General features: G+C 42.5%; 1 protein-coding gene across 1 annotated transcript in view; it reads right to left on the bottom strand.

Moving 5' to 3' along the window:
• Window positions 1–9,844, bottom strand: part of CACNG3 (calcium channel, voltage-dependent, gamma subunit 3) — a 125,899-nt gene extending 116,055 nt beyond the window's left edge. Inside the window, exon 1 of the mRNA XM_011987942.1 lies at window positions 8,352–9,844. Coding sequence (XP_011843332.1) covers window positions 8,352–8,562 — 211 coding nt within the window. The 5' untranslated portion in view covers window positions 8,563–9,844. The remainder of the gene's footprint in view (window positions 1–8,351) is intronic.
• Window positions 9,845–15,924: the final 6,080 nt, after the last annotated feature.

The following is a 15,924-nucleotide window of genomic DNA, read 5'->3' as shown; positions in this document are numbered from 1 at the left end:
CTTTCTTTCTTTCTTTCTTTCTTTCTTTCTTTCTTTCTTTCTTTCTTTCTTTCTTTCTTTCTTTCTTTCTTTCTTTCTTTCTTTCACAGAGTCTCACTCTATCACCAGGCTGGAGTGTAGTGGCATGATCTCAGCTCATTGCAACTACAATCTCCTGGGCTCTAGTGATCTCCCACTTCAGCTTCCTGAGTAGCTGGGATTACAAGAGCATGCCAGCATACCTGGATAACTTTTTTGTATTTTTTGTAGAGTTGGGGGTCTCACTATGTTGCCCACGCTGGTCTCAAAGTTTGGGGCTCAAGTGATCCACCCTCCTTGGCCTCTCAAAGTTCGGGGATTACAGATGTGATCCACTGTGCCCTGCAGAGTTTTCAACTATTAAAATTTCTGAGACAAAGCATGATGACATTATTTATGTTTATTGATGGGTCTCAATTTAGTGGGATATAAACATGCACCAGTTTTAGTTTGGCTTTCAACTGTGTTATATCAAATCCTTCATTTCTTTAATGACAGTTTAGGCAGATTTCATAACTTTCCAGTCACTTTTGGTTATTAAAACTTCCAGTTTGTCTAACATTTCAAATTGCATGTTGAATTCAAATCACTATCCCTGCTCCTTCCTCCTTTAGATACTAGCACCTTCTGTATGTATGTTTCTGCAGAGAGCAGGAAAAAAGAAAAGGCCAACATGCCACTTCACTTAGACAGGCAAGACTGTAAACCTTTCTTGTTTGCTGCCACTGCTTCTCTGGCTGACATCAATGGCCAGGCACTCTGTGTAGCACGGATCTGCATGCTGGCTGTCTTGCGGAGTCACATGTATTGGTTATTGGAGGGTCCTATGGTACCTTCCCACTGCAACTTCCTTTCCTGGTGTGGAATCTCTGACTCTGGTCTAGTCTTTTCCATCCTGCCTGGCTCCTTCCACTGAAAACGTACAGCCCCATGTTGCTGAGACTGTAGTTGACCCATACAGTACCCTGTGAACATTTATTATAGACCCTCCCCGCTCTGGATAGACTCAGTTCTGAACCAAGGTGCATGGTTTGGTGAGCGGAGTGTGGGCTAACTCAGCCCCTACTCTACCCCTCGGCCAGGCAGCCTCGTATAGGGCAACATCTTCACAAACATTGTGCAGCCGGGTTAGGGTTTTCTTGGTTAATGGGCTGCTCTCTCAGGTGAGATATGAACACAATGGCGGCAGCTCAGCTACCCACTACCAGATCCAGTCCACACACAGAGCTTCACCATTCCAAGCAGGCTGCTCCACTCCCATGCCTCCTCTTAGCTCTGTGTTCCCTCCAAGTCCCTTGCTATGTGGGCACATGAGCAGCCATGCTGCTTAAGCAAGTGTCCAATCCAGCGCCCAATCATTATGAATGATTCTTCTTGGAGCCACAGGTACCTCACTCAGGAACTAAAAGTATTGGGAGGAAGGAGAGAACTTGTATAAGAAAGCTAACTTATTGTTTGTCTTAGCAAATGGATCTTGTGTAGAAATGCATAAATCAAGAACTAATGGTCAACATGTTATTTAGAGGTAAGAAGGAATGAAGGAAACACAAGAACTAAAACAGAAACAGTTGATGGCACTTGCTACTTTTATTTCCCCATTTCACAGGTAAGTAAATTAATGCTCAGAGGGTAGGCAACTTTCATGGTCTCACAATCAGTAAACAACAGGATCCACATAAGCCCCCAGGTCCACCTGCTCCAAAAGCCCCTGCTATATCCCGTATTCTCTGTGGTCTTTCATTAACTTAGTAAACACCTATTTGTTCCTACATTGAAAAAGTGTGCTGTGGCAGGGTTATGAGATGGGAGAAAATTAAAACAACCTGTGGTTTTCTACACTTCTGTTTAAGCTCAGAAACATTGTTTTTATTGGGCGATGCCTCCATATGTCAAAGAAATTTTAAATTATTAAAAACATAATTCTCCTAAAATACATAGTGAGCTCATGTCAAGTTTTGTTCAATTCAGCAATGAGGAAGCCAGCAGAATGACAAAACTAGTTCCAAGGGGATGTTTTATTTTTTTCAGTGAAAAAAATTTTGAAATAAGATCACTAAATTAATATAAAACTGATTAATATTCAGGAAAGGAGAGAATAAATCCACAACACTTGGGGTTATCTCCTCTAATGAATGAAAATCACATGCACATCTACTGAACAAAAAATTATGCGCATTTTCTCAGTTTTCTACAAGTAAATATCTAACCACGTAGCAACCAGGCCTGAATCTGTACTAAAAGCTAAGTCAATCAAAGTTGCATTTCCCTAGAGGGTCAGATGACCCTTTGGGTAAGCTTGTTTCACTGTGCTCTATGTGAACATTAAAAGAACACAGTCATCTTTTTGCCTAATTTCTTGTTTTTTTTTTTTTTTTCTTGACACACACTAGTTATCCATAAAAATAACCTATACTGGTCACCCAACCTTGGAATGAAGGTCACTTGCCTTTATTCTAATCCAGAAGATAAAATTTCAGAGAATGAAACAACTGAAAGTATTTTCAAGGCATCTACTTCCTAAGATAGGTGGAATCCCACAGTCAGGTAGAAGATTGGGTTTGAGGAAGAAAGAAGAGGAGTGAGTTTCTTTTCAACAATGATGATAGGACTAGGAATGAGATTTAAAATATTTAACAACCAATGGGACACAAGACCAGACAATCAGAATGAATGGTTTTGTAGGGCCAGAGCAAGGTCACAATGACATCTGTGGGGCTGGGTCTTCACCCTTTACCTAATGGATCTGAGAGGCCCCAGTAAGGCCTAGGGTGGGTGCAGTGGTGGTGGGGAGTTCGTGGAAGACTTGGGCCAGATGTTGTTTATCAAGACATAGGAAAGTATTTTAACATTTTAACAACCAGTATGGCGCTATGGACACATTGCGCCATGACTATTAGTCATGTTCATACTCCGACCTCTACCACCTGCCCAATCCTGACTCAACCCTCAAACACAGTCAGGGTCACTCACACCCATCCTGCCTTAAGACACCAGCCCACTTCTCTCTTCCATCTGGCTCTTAGGCTTTAGTGGCAAGGAGGAAGAATACAGAAAAAGGAACTGGGAGAAGGTCAGGAGTAGGGAAGAGAGTAAGAGAACTCCAGCACATTCTGAACCCATGTCTAAGGGAGGATGTAGCATTAAATCTAGGACTGCAGGTGCAGAAGTGATGACTGGGTACTGTTTCTAAGTTTTAGAGGTAGAGCAGTACCCCAACAGACAAGAATCTCTGTCCTTACAGATTCTATATTCTACTTGGGGGAAGACAGGAGATACGAAAAGTATGAGCTAACATGTACAAAAGCACCTAGCACAGGGCTTGGCACACAGAGAATACTTAATAAATGTTATGTCTCTTCCTCACCTCCATCCTCAACCACATCTTTGCAGCTTCCCTGAAGGTTTCCAAACACATAAATAAAGCTGGAACCCCATCTGGCTGAAAAAGTCAACCATCTGGAGATTTGGAAATATGGGAGAACTTCTAATGACTGGCTAATTTTTTCCCCCAGTTTTCCAGCCAGATGTTTGATGTCATCCTGGTCCATCTGTAGCAGAAATATCAGTTATTGTACCTCTTCGTCATAACTTTAAGTTCCCTGTTTTAAAATCCTAAATAAGTAGTCTTTGTTTTCTTAGTATTTTTTAAATGAATTGAAAAAGTGATTATTGACTAATAAAATTCAGGAATAAAATATAAAAACATCAGAAATTTATATTAAAAGTGTCATTTAGGTAATTTACAAGGCTGAAAACTGGCAGCCCAGGGGCCAAATTCAGCTACAAGGTAAATTTGGTTTGGCTAGTATCGTATTCTTAAGAAGTTCAAAGAGTTGCCTGCATTTTAAAAATCAAGAGATTTTACATCTGGCTTTTCTTTACTTGGAATATTGGGCCACACTTGGTGTCCATTTCTCCAAGGTAAATGTCAACTCAAGCCAAGTAGTAGTCATCCTTCAGATGGGGCTTGTGCTTTCCAGTTTGCCACAGTCCTCACCACTCCCTATTGCCCCATACTGAGACCAAGTTTCAGTAACCATACATCTTCTCAAATCTACTGTTACCCACCTACAACCTGCTTAGAATTGAGCTAAAAGGATTGGGAAATGCTTGTTTCATACTTTACATTAGCTGCCTCATCTACACAAACATTTGGATTTGTTACTCCCTAATCTTATCTGAAGTTCTCATTTTAGAATTGGGTAAACTAAGGTCCAAAGAGGGAAAATAACATTCACAATTCACATAACTGTTAGTGATGGAAATGGGATGAACACTTAGGGTTCCTCACTACTAGTCTGGTGGTCTTTCTGCTATCTGAATACATCGCTTTGTCTCCAGGACTTCACAAGGTTTTCCTAATGAGGCAGTCACATATTGAACATGTTCTCATTCAAATTCACAGGCCACTATTGAAAACATGCAACAGGTTAGGGCTCTACTTTGTGAATGCCTCCCGTGCTTTCCAGATAATGAGTCAGGTGTTCGTGTTGGTTTCCCAGTGTAGGTGTCTCTACACAGGTCAACTGTCTCTCCATGCAAAGCATGTCCTTTGCTGCCTCTGAGTTTGTGTGTGTCTGGTGGCTCCTGCGTCCCTGCTGATGCTGCACAGGCACACTGAGTGTTCTGAAATCTGAAACTTCTGAATGGAAAAACCCATGTGCCTGGGCATTTTCACAAGCTGATGTTTGTACCAGTAGCAGGCTACCCACCAAAGCATGAATTAATGTTTTCTAGCAAATACTCAGAAAGGCAGCATGACTAAGGTTAAGTATTGCCTGCTGAGTTTAGGTGTGTGACCTTGGGCAAGTTATGTAAATTCCCCAGGGCTCAGTTTCCTCATCTGTAAAATGAGGGTAATAATAGTATCTGCACCACTGAGCTTCTTTGAAGATGAAAGAGTTAATTTTTCAAAATTCTTAGAACAGTGTGAGCACATATTAAGTGCTAAACGTAACGGATATTCTGGTAGATTAGCTTATCTTTTCTTAGGTATTTTTTGAGGGTTGAAAAAGTGATTATTGACTACTAAAGAGTAATTCAGGAGTCAAATATTAAAATATCAGAAATTTGGATTAAAAATGCCATTTAGGTAATTTACAAGGCTCAAAACTGGCAGCCCATGGGCCAAATTCAGCTACAAAGTAAACTTGGTTTGGCTGATCATGTCACTCAAGAAGGAGAAGGATATAACCTACCTACAGAAATGAAAACTGGAAACATCCTTCTCCTCCTTGAGTGACGTGATCATCCTTATAACACGTAGTCATCCTCAGGCCCAGTGCAAATATCAATACATGTTGGCTTTAACATCATAATTGCTTGGAGCACCTTTAGAAAACTCAGATTTTCGTGGTATACCTCAGACCTATGGAAGCACAGAATCTAGTTATGGAGCCCCTGATAATCTAATTTTTTAAAGTTCCTCATGAGAATCTGATGACCAGCCAAGTTGGGAAACAATTGATGTAGTTTGCTTAAACTTGAATATCTTTGGTGTTGGAAGACCCATCACCTCCCAAAGCTTCCCATTCCACATTGGATAGTTATTTATATTGAGGTAAAACCTATTTTCCTCTAGCTCCTACTTCTATCTCTTTGAGGCCACACAGAACATTTCAAATCTCTCTTTCATATGACAGCCCTTCAGATATTTGCAGACAGCTGTCATGTTCTCCTTGGCGTTCTCTTCTTTTGGATAAAATAATCACATTGTCTCATGGCTCTTTAAAAAAGTACAGAAGAACGAACTTTTCTAATTTGACCTCTAAGAAAATGGAGCTACAAAAACCTCCCAGTTTTCCCTTGACACTTAAAGGACCAGAAAATGAGGATGTTGAGGCTCAGGGGTAGGTAAGAAATACTGAATGGGAAAGAACTGTCCATCTTCATTCTACTAGGGGACGGAAATGCCTGGAATGGATGCTACCAACTGCATGTGTCTTCCCATGCAGAAATCAGAGGCTTCTGCAAATTCCTCAAACACTTGATGTGTTTAGTACATTGCAACAAATCTTGTCTTCAAATTTCGGCCAGGACCCATCTAGGTGCTAATTACATGGGTGCAGCCATAGGTAATATTTTATTGTGATTCACTGTGATTTGTGCATCTTACTGTATTTAATACTTCAAAAAAGTGAACAACAACAACAAAAGTCAGGCCAAGTTGTATGGGGACTGCAACACAGTTTCTCGATAGAATTCACCTGCCCAAGGATATGTCTTCAACTCATCCAATTTCTTCTTGATTCAGTTTCTCACTTCTCCCACTAAGCCTACAGAATGCCTGGGTGGGGTTTTAATTCCTTGTACAAACTGTGGGTGTAGGACATGATGTTGGAAAAAAGAGAAACCATCAGTTGAGAAATTCTTAGCAAGGGTTCAGAAATTTTAGGTTCTACCTCTGCTCTTATAGATATATTTTTTTTCATAGATCATAATGAGCGAAGTCAAACTTCATTTTTAATTGTGCATTTTCAGGTTTGATTCCCAGAGGCAGAAGAATTGGAAATTGCTAAAGCACAGTACCCATATGTGCCATTTTTGGCTTGGAGGAACCTTAGAATTTTTATGCCATCTCTAGAACCATGTAGATATTGCAACATCCACCAAATCAGTTTTACAAAAGATAATTCAATTCCTTATAGTCGATATAAGAAAGGGAAAATATGGAATTTCCCTGAGGTAAATGACTTCACCATACACAATCACAAATGCTCACAAAGATCTGACTTTTGTCATTGTTTAGGAAATAATTATCTAGAATTTCTGTCAATGCATTGAATACAGTATAAGCTTTAGACAGTGTTAATTCAAGACCACCTAATCCAAATGTATCATTTCCCAGATTAATAAACTGAGAGTTGGAGAGGGTAAATGTCTTAGCCAAGGTCACAGCGATACTTTGCAGCATTACCCAGGTCTTCTGACTTCACATGATCCTTGCTGCATTAAAGGTAGCCCTTTCCTACATGGGCTTCCCACCAGTTGCAAATTTGTTTTAGAAACAGAATCAATTGTAGTAGCGCTACAGTCAGGAGAGCAGTTGTTCAAAGTGTCAGGACATGGGAAGAAGGCCAGATAATGATGCAATATTACACTGGCAAGTGATGTCATAGCATGATTTCCTAAGCGATTTACATAAATGCAAGTTCTCAAGAAGCCCTGACAAATGCCAGCCAGTGGAAATGCAGTGTGAAGAACCAATGGCAAGCAGGGGAGGGGACCATACAGGAAACCCAGACTTCCTTGCCCACGATGGTGACAAGCTTCACAGATTTCTCAGAAGCTTAAGAAAACCCCTACTGCCCCTCTAATCCAGTGACTTCCCTCAGGCATGTAGGTTCCAAAGAGCCTTGATTTTCTTCCTTATCTTTCTATTTACTCCCAATGATATCCAAGCATTGCCTACTGGTGCTGAGAGTGACTTCTGCTGTGGCAAAAGCAAGTTTAATAGTGTGGTAGGCTACAAAAGGGCTTTACATTTTAAAATTGTTCTGTCTTCCTCATTATAATTTAGAACTACTCCCCTAATTTTCAGAACTAGAAGTGACGAACTGCTATTCTTGGAGAATCAGTCTTTTGTAAATGTCATGGAAATACCTTGTTTTGAGTTTGGGAATGATTTAGGAATGAAGACAGGTGGATACAAAATACCAAGACTTCAGTTTTGTTGTGATGCAAACTAATAAAACATATATCAATAAGGATTTTCTTTTTCTTAAAATGTGTGCATAGGGTGTGGGTGTGAGTAGGGGTTTACATACGTTACCCTGTTACTGATTGGCAGTGGAAGTTCATGACAATATCTAGTTACAGCAAACTCAGGAGAAACTGATAAGTCTATGTTGAGAAATAAGGAAATAGCTCAGAATGTGCCAGACCGGGTCAGGATCTCTCTCTCTCTGTGTCTCTCCCTCTCCCTCTCTCTGTCTCCTCACTTCCTTCATCTTGTCCCTTCTCCTCCCTTCCCTCCCCCTCCCTTCAAAATCCAATTTAAGCAGAGTTAAAGACCCCATCTCAAGCCAGAGATCCAAGCAATTGACAATATGCCTAGGGATTTTGGATTTGAAGACTTTTCTAAACTGCAGAAGCTGCCTAGAGTGTGACAAAATCTCATCTCATGAAGCTTATACTAAAAACAATCAACAAGACCCAACCCCTTTAGCCCACATGGCGTCAATCTTGCTGTTAACAGAGTCTGGGCACCTGCACATTCTCAGCAATAATTTGAACTACTCTTCTCTCCTCATTACCACTTCCATCTCCTCCAAACACCCACCAAAATATCAGAACTGGATTATTCAGAGCCATTGAGACGAAATTGTAAATACCTTCTAGGCAGCACGTCCTCCACAGCCCCGAATGGGTCATTACTTCTTCATTCTTCCTGCTGGTTTCATTATCACTTGTAGATTTAGTCCTGCACACACCTCTGGAATATAACCAGTAGTCCGTGCCCACTGCAATCGTCATTAAACTAAAAGCTGCAAAGGCTCCCACAGTGGTGATCAACATCTGGATACCTCTGTCACACATCCTCATAATTCTTCATGGTACTCTGGACGGCTGGGGGTTGGAGGGGGAGAGTCAGTGCCGGAGGGGAAAATCACTCTGCAGCCGGGTAACCTAGCACAGGCTCTTCCAAAAATTCAGGTCTCCTTTTGTCAGCATCCACAGGGACTTTGGGAAAGCTGGGATTTCCTGTCTGGAGCTCTCTCCAGTTCCCTGGGTCGCCTATGGCCCTCGGAAGGGTGCAGGCTCCTGGGGGTTGGTCCGCATCACTGCTGCCTTCTGAGGGTCCCTGGGTTCCTTTCATTCCTCAGGAGCTTGGTAAAGACGAGGGTCCGTGCAGGGCATGGCTCCGGAGCCTGGAGCTGCCAGCTCGGTTTGAGATGCGCCTGGTTTCTCACAGCCCCGGGAGACTCAAGGCAAAGAAACCCAGAGAGGTCTCTGTGTGAGTGTGTGTGTGTGCGTGCGTGCGTGTGTGTGCGAGCGCGTGTGCTGGGGGTGAGGGCGGATGGCAAAAAATAGCACTGCTGGGAGGCGAGCCGCTGAGAAGAGTGTTCACTGCTTCCACAGCCTCGCAGGAAAGCTCTCCGCCTGCTCCCGACACCCCCGCTCAAACTGGAGAAAAGACAGAGTCCTGGGGCGGGGGCCGGCTGGTTTCCCTGGGGGCGCCAAGGTCCGTGGTGCTGAAGGGACAGCTCCCCGCCTGTTGCCCCGCCTCCGCCGTCCTAACGCCTAGGCTTTAAGGTCCGTGATGCTGAAGGGACAGCTCCCTCCTGCAGCTGCACACCGCCGCCTGAGCTAGAAACCCGAGGTGCTAAGGGTCTTTCTTCCCTCACCCGCCCTCCCCCGTTCCTTCCCGGGTCAATCAGTCGGCTCGGCCCTGCCCAGTCAAGCCCACTCTCAGCGCAAAGTTTCGGGAGACGAGGACAGTCAGCGCCCCGGCTCCTGGGCGCTGCAGCACGACCCGGTTCCTCCGCTCTGGGAAGGGTTAAGGAAAGGGGAAGGGGAGCGAAGCCCGTAGCGCACTCTGGCGCTCTCTCAGCACCCACCCAACGCGGCATTCTTCAATCCTCCCTTCCACCCCATGAGCCAGGCAAGTTTGCCTTTTGCTGCGGGCACCACTGGAGCCCACTGGGGAAAAAGAAGACCCGTAAGACCGAGTCTTCTTAAAGGCACCGGCAGCTCTGGGGACGACTCTATGGCTCACTTAGGCGGGCAAAAAGTGTTGTCACTATCACATCTGTGTAGAGTCTGTCTCAATTTGGTTCCCCAGCAAACAAACCAATATGTCTACCCTCCTTTCTCTGGAGCTCTGGTTTACACCGGAGACAACCTGCTCAGATCAGACCCGGAACTGTTCATATATATATGATCATATATTCCTAAAAGATGGAAGGAGCTAAAAGTATATAGACTCTGTAATGCACATATTAGGGACCCTGGGCAAAAGACTATAAGATTTTGGTCTTTGAATACGCCTTTTATACATTTTTAACACATCTACATTGAAGGGAGTGATGGATTCATGGTGGGAGAGTCACTGAAAATGTCAGATTTTGTTCAAAGGTCTCTGAGATATTCATTTGTTAACATTGTTATCTAAGTCAGACCATGAAGCAGGTGAAGTTAGGTCTGCTTTGCTTGTTAGTCCAAAGTGCGAATGGCATTGCACACCTGAAAGCTCTCTTCCTTGGAAATAGCCAGTATTGCAAAGGTCCAGCATTTAACCAGCTTTTTATTACTATGTATTCTGGCATATGCATGGGCACACACCGAGTTGACTAGAAACAGCCCACAGAAATGCCCTTATTATTTTTTTCTTATGGCATACTGGGACTGATATCCAGAGGTCAGAAATTTAGAAATGAGGCTGCTTGGGTTGTTTCCACAGTTCCTGAGATGTGTCCACAACCAGCTGTCATGTTTGAATGTTATTTAGCTGGACAGTAATATAACGGGAGGTAATCACAGACACACATACTCCCTTGGTGCCATCTCTGGCTGCCTGGGAGCTTCTATTCAAGTGACTGAGTAGCAGCAATATATTGAAGGGCTTGCAAATGCAGCCCACAACTTCTTGGTGACTTTGCTACTCTTATTTTGGTGTTAAGATTGAAGACTTTATTCTTGATGTTAGATAAATACACATGTGCATGAGGAAGTTTGAATATATAGCTGTGGAATGATTGTGTTTGAATGCTCAACTGTGCTGTGTTCAGTTTAGTTATAAATTCTGAATGCCTGTGAATTTGTCATAGAAGTAAAACAAGTATGTAAATGTATGTTTGTACCTGCAGGCAGTGTTAGGACCATGTGAACATATTTGCTGCAAATGCATGGCATTTTTGCTATGCATAGGTATGTGTAGGTAAAGTATAGATTTGAATACGTAGGTGTGTATACCTATGTGCATTTAGTTGCATATGCATGTGTAGTGGTTCACAAACATTGATTTATGGCAGGAGGTAGAAATACTGAAAGCTTGCCACATATTCCACAATGGAATGGATAAACTTGGGGCCAAGACTACAGCTGTACTCCAGAAGAATGACAGGAAGATAGTAGGGAGAGGATATACAAGGGCTCCTACAAGTTACTTAGTGTCATTTTCTTTCTGAAATGAAAAATTTGCATCTTAAAAAATATCCTGCCTTGATTATTGTTACCTTTTTTTTTTTTTTTAAGGGAAAGCCATATATAACATGGAGGTGAGGTTGGTATTTCTTGGGAGGGGTTAATTCAGTTAGCAAAAATTTCCCTACCCACTCTCAGAAAGTTAAATAAGATGAAATAATTAATAATGATCAAGGCAGTCATTTCAGGATCTGTTTGATTCTTCTCTTGCTCTGACAGAAGTGAGAAAGGTCTTCTTTCAAAGCAGGACCATGTTGATGAAACATGAGTGAGCTTCGGGCTAAGGGACCGTATGCCCCAATCACTCCATTTACCAGACTCACAGTGGAACAACAGCATCTTCATCTCCACTCACTTAGCTCTTCAACAGAAGCCCAGACAGGCAGAGTATGGTGCCCAGGGGCCTAGCAGAAGGATAGTTGGGGGAAAATGATCAGGAGCTCAGGTAGATGAAGGTAACAATTATGCACCCAGTTTTGCCGAATAAGAGAAAGGGATACATGTGATAAAACTGGAGTTTTGTCCGGAGCCTCTGACGTGGTGAGGCAGGCTCATTCTTTGGGATTGTTGTCCAGGGCCAACCTGATCACTGTGGGAAGTCCCGAACCTGCATGTGGAGCAAGTCAGAACAACTGAACCGAGCGGGAGTGTGGAGGCAGGGAGGCCGCAGTTAGTTCCCTACCATGCCTCCCAACTTACTAGGGGGTGACCTCATCCTTTCATTCAATTGAAAGTGTAGGTGTGTGGACCTGGGTGCGTAAAACCTGCTTGTAAGGCTAGCGATCGTTCCTCATTTTCACCACTAGAGGGCTCTTTCAACAGATCAATGAGGGACTCAAGAGATTCAGAGCTCTCTCCAGGGCGAGTTGGAGCTAGACTCCTGTTTGCTAATAGCCCTCTCTGATCCCACGTATCTGGCAGAAGACTAGGAGACATTCAGACATCTTGCAACTGATGTATGATTCTCTTATTAAGACTTTTGTTTTCTTCCATTGGGCTGTCAGCTAGTGAAGTAGTTGGCAAGGTGTATCTATTTATGCTTTTCCCTGTCCATCTTCTCATACATCTGGAGGGGTCAGTGACCCCTGTAAGAATGGTTGTGTCATTTAGGAAGGAGTACTGACAGCTGCTTCAATTCAGCAAATGCTTCTCGACTGCCTACTATGTGCAAGGCATTTCACTATGTGCTCAGCACCTTGGAGAATACAAAGATATGATTCTCATCCTCCAGGGAGCAGATTATGCAGTTGGGAATATTTTATTAGTGAGTTCACTTTGACTGTAAATGGCAAAAACTTACCAGAGCTAGCTTAAGAAAATGGAGAATTTGGTACAAGAATATGACGATGTTTCAAAGAACCATAGGGCAGAGGTTCAATCAGGCCTCAGCAGGGAGCGGGAACCAGCAAAAAAAAAAAAAAAAAAAAAAAAAAAAGCCATCAGGAGTCTTGACAGTCACTTCATTTTGCATCTCTGCCTCTTTTCATATTTTTAGTTGAAAAATTGTTTTGCTTCATCTATTCTTTGATCCTCAAAATAGAAGCTAGATTTTGAGTTCTTATGTCATCTCTATTTAAGAAACCCACCCAGACTAAACTGGGAAGTTTTAGTCCTAATTCAAAATTTCTGGGAGAGACAACCTGATCAGCCTAGCTTCTGTTGCTTGCCACTTCCTGGTCCATGCAGCTGTGGCCAAGTTTTCAGGGTCATGTAGTATAAACGTAGCCATCAGGATCAACATCTGTGAGTTGTGGGGGGATAGTTCTTAGAAAAGGGGGAAATTCTGTGATACCTCAGAAGACTTTACTGTGAAAAGCCCATGTGATCTACTTGTGGCGCCACTCCAGTGATGTCCATGGGATCAGCAGTAAAATGTGACCACAAAGGAGAAGACAACATGGCAGGATATGGGGCTCAGAAGATACTGGACTCCAACTAAGCTGGGTGTCAGTGGTACCAAACCAGCTTTACCTTTTGTCGGAAGAGAATGGAGCATCATCAGAAGAGAAAACGTCTTCAGAGTTAAGGGCACCCACATGTGTGTAAGTCAAGGAGATGATGAAAAGCAGGCACACATGGACTAAACAGTGTCATCCCCGCCATCTTGAATTTTCTCAATGTTCACACATAGCCTTGTTATGAGTTTTCTACTTTTAGATTCAACCTATAGAAAAAAGCATTAAAAACTAAATATGCTTACAAAACATTCACACATCATTATTTCAACTTCAGTCTTGTTAACCTTCTTTCAGTATCTGAAACCCTCTATGCTCTCTTTGAACCCAATTACGTGAAGTTATGTTTCTACTCTCCAGACAGTGATAGAAATTGGAGGTAGAAGGAGGGGAGGAATGGTAGGATGTAACATCCTAATATTATTATACAAAGAGAATAGCCAAAATATACTGTCTAGAGTTGATAAAAGGAGATCTAGAGTATCTAGTATGTCATTGAAAATTAAAGATAACCAATACAAAAAATAAAAATACTCTAATCTATATTTGGAGAAGAGAAGAAGAGACAATGGGGTAAAATGAACTAAACTAAAATAAAACGAGTAATGAGAATGAACAGGGTGGGACCAGAACAGTTGTTTTTTACTATAGCCACTTCTATCCTATCTGATTTTAAAAATCTTGTACATGTATATTTTGATGAAAGTTTAAAGTTAATTCAAAAATAAATAAAAACAATAAGCAGTGTGCCAGCTGTCCATCTCCAACTACCTCCTGTTTTATTGATACAGAAATGCCAGGTGTTTCCTGTGACTCACCCATTGATTTCCTGCGCTGAGAATGCTCCTCCCTGAATATACTTTATATGTAAGAAACATTTATTTTAAAATAATTTTGAATTTACATACAAATTGCTGCCACCAGATATTGTCATGGTTCAATTCCTCACTTCATTCATACCTCAGCTCAAATGTCACCTTCTTAGAGAATTCTTTAACTGCTCTATCTAAAAATAACACCCCATATTTCTCTCTATACTCTCACTCTGCTTTATTTTTCTTCATAGCATTTATCAATATCTGACATTATACTGTGTGTATGTATATATATGTTTTTGTGCTTATTGTCATCTTCCCAACTAAAGCCAAAGAAATCCATGAGAACAGGTGCTTTGTCTTGTTCAAATCTAAATTATCAGACCCTAGAATAGTGCTCAGGATACAGTAGGCATTTAATTAGTATTTGTTTAATCAACTAATTGCATAAGTAATTATTAAGATTTACACCTGTGACAAGCACTGATGAGTAAATAACAAGCAGGAAGGACGTTGCTCTTGATCACCTGAAACTCTTAGTCTCATGAAGACGACAGAGACAATTGGATGAATAAGAGCAATTGCAGGCCAGGTGCAATGGCTCATGCTTGTAATCTCAGCACTTTGGTAGGCGGAGGTGGGAGGATCACTTAAGGCCAGGAGTTTGAGACCAGCCTGGGCAACATAGTCAGACCTTGTCTCTCCAAAAAATTAAAATTAGCCAGGCATGGTTGTGGACACTTGTAATCCAAGCTACTCAGGAGACTGAGGCAAGAGAGTCCTTTGAGCCTGGGAGTTCAAGACTGCAGTGAGCCATGATGGTGCCACTGCACTCCAGCCTGTGCGATAGAGTGAGACCCTGTCTCAAAGAAGAAGAAGAGGAGGAGGAGGAGGTAGAAGAGAAGGAGGAGGTGGAGGAGGAGGAGGAGGACGAGGATGAGAAGGAGGAGAAGGAAGAAGAAGAAGAAGAGGAAGATGAAGAAGGAGGAGGAGGAGGAGAGGAAGGAAGGAAGAAGAAGAAGAGGAAGAAGAAGAAGGAGGAGGAGGAGGAGGAGGAGGAGGAGGAGGAGGAGAAGTAGTCATTTCACTACTCTTTGTTGTTACACTACTCTTCAGATTCTCTTTACTGGGTTGGTGCATTTATACCCCTCTAGCCCTGACCTTTCTAACCCAGAGCTGCCCCCTCCTGGGACAATTGGGTCTCAGCTGATGAGAACTGCCTCTCCCAAGGAATTAGAGCCCTTCTTCCTGCGGTCAGACACAAAGGTGCAAAAGGCTGGCCTCCTGCCAGAGGCAGGGACAACTCTGAGATACAATTTATGCTCCAGGGTCCTCCGATGATCAGGCCAAGGCTACCACATCCTTGTTGGGCTTCATCTCCATCCTCTTTGGTTGCCAAACCGTAGTGTGCATTAGAATTGCTTAGAAGGCTTGTTGAATGAGACATTATTGGGCTCCACCCTCAAACTTTCCAAGGTGGATGGTGCTTGAAGATGTTCATTTTCAGCAAGTTTTTCAGGGGTGTTAATGCTGCTCTTTAGGAAACCACAACTGGAGAATCACTGTCTTTTCTTATGTTTGTTCCCATACTCCCTTGGGGTTTTTGCTAAAGATTACTTTCTCAATAAGTCTTTTGCATCCAAATATCTGCCTTAGGCTCTGCTTCTAGGGAATGCTACCTAAGACAACAAGAAGGGATAGTAAGGAACTACATTCCCAAACAATTCCCAAGCTTGATACATGGCAACCTGAGACTATTAAATCCCTAAACAGCTAAACTCCTAAAAGATCCTTGAGCCCAACAGGAAGCCTGTCATTTCCCATTCCACCTCAGATGAATCCAGGGAGAGAGATGGACAGAGAAGAACCTTCCAGGGGACAGAGAATAGGGTGATGAAAAGTAATGAATAAGGAAGTTTCTCTCTGAAAAGGGAACAGATTTGCTAGCCAGGGAAGTCTTCCATTCATAGGAAAGAGAAATATTGTTATTC

This window comes from Mandrillus leucophaeus, unplaced genomic scaffold, assembly GCF_000951045.1.
Source record: "Mandrillus leucophaeus isolate KB7577 unplaced genomic scaffold, Mleu.le_1.0 Scaffold32, whole genome shotgun sequence".
Taxonomy (NCBI): Eukaryota; Metazoa; Chordata; class Mammalia; order Primates; family Cercopithecidae; genus Mandrillus; species Mandrillus leucophaeus.
This window is presented reverse-complemented; position numbering and strand designations above follow the sequence as displayed.